The sequence below is a fragment of the Helianthus annuus genome, chromosome 1, assembly GCF_002127325.2.
Source record: "Helianthus annuus cultivar XRQ/B chromosome 1, HanXRQr2.0-SUNRISE, whole genome shotgun sequence".
NCBI classification, from domain to species: domain Eukaryota; kingdom Viridiplantae; phylum Streptophyta; class Magnoliopsida; order Asterales; family Asteraceae; genus Helianthus; species Helianthus annuus.
The window spans coordinates 128,567,120-128,572,685 of NC_035433.2; the positions used below are offsets into that span (position 1 = coordinate 128,567,120).

Sequence of the window (5,566 nt, forward strand, 5' to 3'; positions counted from 1 at the left end):
AGAAAGTATGGGGTTAAGTATTAGCTTGTATGAAAAGTTCTAGTTTCTCATCTCAACTTTCTCTCTGATTTCCCATCTCTTCTTGGATTAATATGAATCTGTGTTAGTTTGTTCCCTAATTTCCATTGTTGATTTAGTTGATTCAATATCAGTTCACTTCAAGTTTGCACAAGGAGGCAGTGTAACAGCAGTTCCATGGTCTTACGTGGCAATCCATGACCCAAACCACCATCCCGATACCCCATACATTGAATCATAGTAAAGTTGAACTTTTAATAAACAAAATACATATCACTGAATGAATTGTTTGGTTTAATACGGTTAAATAGGCAAGATTCTAAATTAGGCTAACATTAAAAATATCTGCAGGTTTGTACAAGGAGGCAGTGTAAAAGTGGTTTCATGGTCTTATGTGGCAATTCATGACCCAAACTATCATCCCCATACCCCATACATTGAATCATAGTAAAGTTGATAAACAAAATACGTATCATTCAATGAATTATTTCGTTTAATACGGTTAAATACGCAAGATTCTAAATTAGGCTAACATTAAAAATATATACTTTCTTGTTTTCTAAATAATATTTGTTTATTTTCTGTTTAGATATTTTTTATATTTAAATATAAAATATATTCAATTAAAAATACAATACTTGGGATATGTTATTTTAACAAATATAAATTATAAGCTATCCAAAACTCTGTTTCTAGACATGGTTGCAAATGTAAAAGTCAAGAAGGGAGGTAAAGCTAAAGCTTTTCTCTTGGCACAAAACATTTTTGCACAAGGTGAAGCCCTACAAATTAACAGTCTTTTAAATGAAACATTCACTTGCATGATGACCAAAAGTCAACAAATTAACAGTCTTTCAAATGAACTAAATTAACAGTCTTTCAAATGAAAGATTCACTTGTAGGAAATATTTGATGATGCTACCACAAGAAACGACTTAATGTGGATTTAGAAACTCACCTAGTTTAGTTATGCATGATGATGTTTAATTTGTTATGAAATTCCTGTTTGTCGTATTTCCTTTTCGAACAATGTGATATACTATTCAACTTTATGGAATGAAATTTGAATTTTTAAATTATTATCGTAAATTTAGTGTTATGATGTCCTAAAGCAATATATTACGTCTCGCCTCAATGTTTCTGCCATCAACTGTGACGTGACAAAGTATGCCCGACGTGAAAAGGCTGACTATTTCCCCACGTAATCCATGTGTTCTAAGAAGTAAAAACCATTTATACCGAAACTAACTCCTTATTTGTATTGTACATATGCATATTGGAGCAAAAAAATTGTATAGTGGAGTAGTTTAGTGGCATTATCGTAAAATCACATCCATAAAAAAGTTGACCTACAAGATCAAAATCAAGGAAAGTCGCTACTCAACCGACTCTTTTCTTACCAAAACAAAACCCGACCCGGTTGTCGTCTCCTCCCCAATCTCCACGCACAACACACAGCACCAAACGACCTAATCTTGGTCGTTTTGGAGAGATCCGTTTGAAATTGTGTGTTTTCGAAGCTGATCTCATCCAGTTTTTGACCAATTGATCTGATTTCATCAGTCGCGGTGAGAAGATGAATATATTCAGATTAGCAGGTGACATGACGCATTTGGCGAGTGTTCTAGTCTTGCTCCTCAAAATTCACACCATCAAATCATGCGCTGGTAATGTGTTTCGTTATTCATCGTTTAATCAGTTGTTAAATTAGGGTTTCTATTCCGGTCGTTGAGAGTTCATGTGTAGTTAGTTTGTTAGGTTAGTGAATGATGAATACTTAGGGTTTCTGAAGAGCTGAAGTGAATTTGTTTTGATGTTTTGGTGTGTAGAATCTGATTTAATTTAATAGGTTTAGCTTCTTATGTTATTCTGTTAGCTTCTGTTATTTGCTTGCACCGTTTATGTTCATTATCTGTTCTGCATTATTGCTAAGGCCATCTGAATTCACTTACATTTGTATGGATTTTAAGGAGTGAGCAATAACCGATCAGTTAGCCGAAACCGAACCGAAAACCGACGAAACCGAATCGAAATTGATCGAAAGTCGGCTATCAGTTATTTTCTGTACCATCGGTTAACCGAAATTAACCGAACCGTACTATTTATATTTTCATATATTTCTAGCTTTTATTTTATACCTCCATTTCATGTTTTATACTTTCATTTCATGTATTTATAGCTCCATTTCATGGACTTATACATCTATTTCATGTATTTATACCTTCATTACATGTATTTCTAAGCAAAAAATTTAGCCCTTGTTTGATTTGGTTATTAACCGAAAACCAACAAATTAACCGAATTAACCGAATAAACCAAACCGATTAACCGATGACTTCGGTTACGGTTAATGCTAATTACCGAACCGAATTGTGCACACTCATTTTATTGTGAACGGGTCACAGGAATGTTCTTCAAGTAGGTGTTATATTGTTTTAATATGTTTGATATAGTTCTTTATTGCGGTTGAATCCTTTACTATATACACTATAGAGATCATAAGTTCATGAAACTGTGTTTGATCTTATACTTTTTGTGTTACTTGCAGGAGTATCATTGAAAACGCAGGAGCTCTATGCACTGGTGTTTGCTACTCGCTACTTAGATATATTTACTGGTTTTGTCTCAGTATACAACACTACCATGAAATTGATCTTCTTAGGCAGCTCTTTCTCTATTGTGTGGTACATAAGACGTCACAGGATTGTTCGTAGATCCTACGATAAAGATCAAGACACCTTTCGCCATTATTTCCTGATGCTGCCTTGTTTGCTTTTGGCCTTGTTTATTCACGAGAAGTTTACGTTCAAAGAGGTATAGAATATAGATATCTTGTAATTCAGATGTTACTTATTTAATTTTAGTTTTTGTTCCTTCTTTTTAGTCTTTATGTTTTTTTAATGTGTTTTATACAGATAATGTGGACGTTTTCGATATATCTGGAAGCAGTCGCGATACTTCCACAGCTGGTCTTGCTGCAAAGAACGAGAAATATTGATAACTTGACTGGCCAATACGTTTTTCTTCTTGGGTAATACACTTCTGTAATCCTTTAGAAATCTATTAGTTGTAATTGCCGGAAGTGTATTTCTACGTATTTAGTTGTGAATGGTGTCTATTGGTTGATTAAGGTTATATGTTTTTTTAATCTCTAATGTGTTAAATGAGCAAAAAATAAAAATTAGGAGTTAATAGCCAAAATGGTCCCTGAGGTTTGCTCACTTTTGCAACTTTAGTCCAAAATCCAAAATTTTTAAATCTGGGTCCCTGAGGTTTGCATTTTGTTGCCATTTTAGTCCAAAATTCAAAAACCCCCTTTTTTGACTGTTGCAACCAGCCTATTTTGTTCTTTTGCGCAGGGGTATTCTGGGTTCTTGATTTGAGTTTGTTATAATAACTCATAAAAATGACCAAAATACCTCTGCACAAAAGGACAAGATAGGCTGGTTGCAACAGTCAAAAAAGGGACTTTTTGAAATTTGGACTAAAATGGCAATAAAATGCAAACCTCAGGGACCCAGATTTAAAAATTTTGGATTTTGGACTAAAGTGGCAAAAGTGAGCAAACCTCAGGGACCATTTTGGCTATTAACTCAAAAATTAGTTATACAAAAAAGTCAAATGGGATAAAGAGGTTGAAGTGACCAAACGTGTTTATTTAACGCAAAAAACTAAAAAAAATAGAACCTTTTTATTCAAAAAGTTAGATTATTATTGTAATAAAATACGATTTATGTAACTGATTTTTTATTTGTAAGATTTGATGTTGGATAGAAATTGATTTATATTGGCTTCTGACAGAGCATACCGAGCTTTATACATTTTGAACTGGATCTACCGTTACATGACTGAGCCACACTATGTGCATTGGATCAGTATGTTCTCTTTATTCTCTTTATAAGTTTCACAAAATGAGGCTGAAATAATCCCTTAATATTTCGTTTGGTGTTGCAGCTTGGATAGCAGGGACAGTTCAAACATTGCTATATGCTGATTTCTTCTATTACTACTTTGAAAGGTATGTGATACTTGTTCTCTCAATTTAGAATTTTAGATGTGGCAATTTCGATTCATTTTCTCGTAAATGGGTTGATTTGGATTGTTGTAGACCTCAAATGGGTAACAAAAAAAAAACTAACTGGAGGAAAACTAGTCAAACTTGTTGAATGGGTTGAAAGTCACAAAAGTCTACTTTTGTTGCATACGATATCCCAAGTCTTTTTCATAATTATATTAGTTTTTGTTGTAATAAATTTGTTATTTATCACAATTAGCGCCAGCCATTATGGCTGCCAAGCGGGTTGTGCTCGTAGATTGGTTGATCGAACCCAACACGGATCTGGAAATTGTGTCAGACACATGAACCCGAACATGTGCCATGTGTATCTGTGGGTTGACACAAACACGACTCTTTTAACTTGAAAAAAATTGTATTTGATTTTTTTTTTTTGCCTACTTTTACTTGTTTTTTTTACGCAATTATGTTTAAGTTATGCAAATTTATCTTTAAACTTTTGAGTTTTGGCATATAAAACACACTATTTTTAAGAATACATAAAAAGGGGTTAAACATTAACCCACGAACCAGTCGGGTTGACAAATACACAACCCGTTTAGTTAAACGTGTTCACACGTTTGACCAGGAATTTACCCGAATCTGTTTAGACTAAACCCAAACCCACAAATCTCATGTTATGTGCACACGCATGTCAGAAGTTCACATTTCACACCCCTACAACACTCATTATTTAAAAAATTATACACAAAAGCGTTTTCGGGTCAACTCAACCCGAAATTAGTGCGTTTCAACCCGAACCAGTTTTAACTTATACACAACCACCTGCCACCCAGCCTGTGAAGTTTGCCACCTTTAGCTGTCGTAAGTTCGTAACACACAAATTTTGTGATCATTGGTGATATTTTATGTGGTGCTGACTGACCGTTGACTTTCTTTTTATGAATGCAGCTGGAAGAACAATGCAAGGCTCCAATTACCTGCGTAAACTTGTGTTATTTTGTCTATGATAATGCCGGGTGAGAGAATTGTAAGAATGAGACATGATTCTAATAGGGTTGTATGAAGATTTCGGTTCTTTTAGTATTGTTTTAAATGCCCATTTGGCTCTTATATACTCAAAAACGGGATTGTAAAACCAAAACACGACTCTATGGATGATGATTATACAATTTATAGTTTTTGTCGGACCGAGAATATCATATATTCAACGTATTAAATGTAAATGCATTCTATGAACCAAATGGATATAAGATGTAAGTTTTTCAAAAACAAAATGAAACTCAACACCCTTTTGTTCACGATTGAAATTCAGGCTTCTTCATATATTAGTGTACCTTCTATCTTGCTTTCATCATGTTTTGTCTTCTTTTAATCACACACTTGGGCTGGTCAAAGTTTTAAGTTTCATGTTCTTTGGTTTCTTATTTTGTTAAAAGATTCAAGAGTCTTATAAAGACACTCAACATTTATTTTGATAGGGTTTAAAATTCTTTATTGTCACATAAGCAACACGTAGACCTATTATGAAAC

At 33.8% G+C, this 5,566-nt stretch overlaps 1 protein-coding gene across 1 annotated transcript; it reads left to right on the top strand.

The window, feature by feature from the left end:
* Positions 1 to 1,322: 1,322 nt before the first annotated feature.
* On the top strand, positions 1,323 to 5,230 carry LOC110877613 (ER lumen protein-retaining receptor). The gene is made up of 6 exons (XM_022125774.2): positions 1,323 to 1,685; positions 2,567 to 2,832; positions 2,934 to 3,049; positions 3,820 to 3,893; positions 3,973 to 4,036; positions 4,985 to 5,230. The coding sequence occupies exons 1-6, from the start codon at positions 1,595 to 1,597 to the stop codon at positions 5,019 to 5,021; spliced, it is 648 nt and encodes a 215-aa protein (XP_021981466.1). The 5' UTR covers positions 1,323 to 1,594; the 3' UTR covers positions 5,022 to 5,230.
* The last annotated feature ends 336 nt before the right edge of the window (positions 5,231 to 5,566 follow it).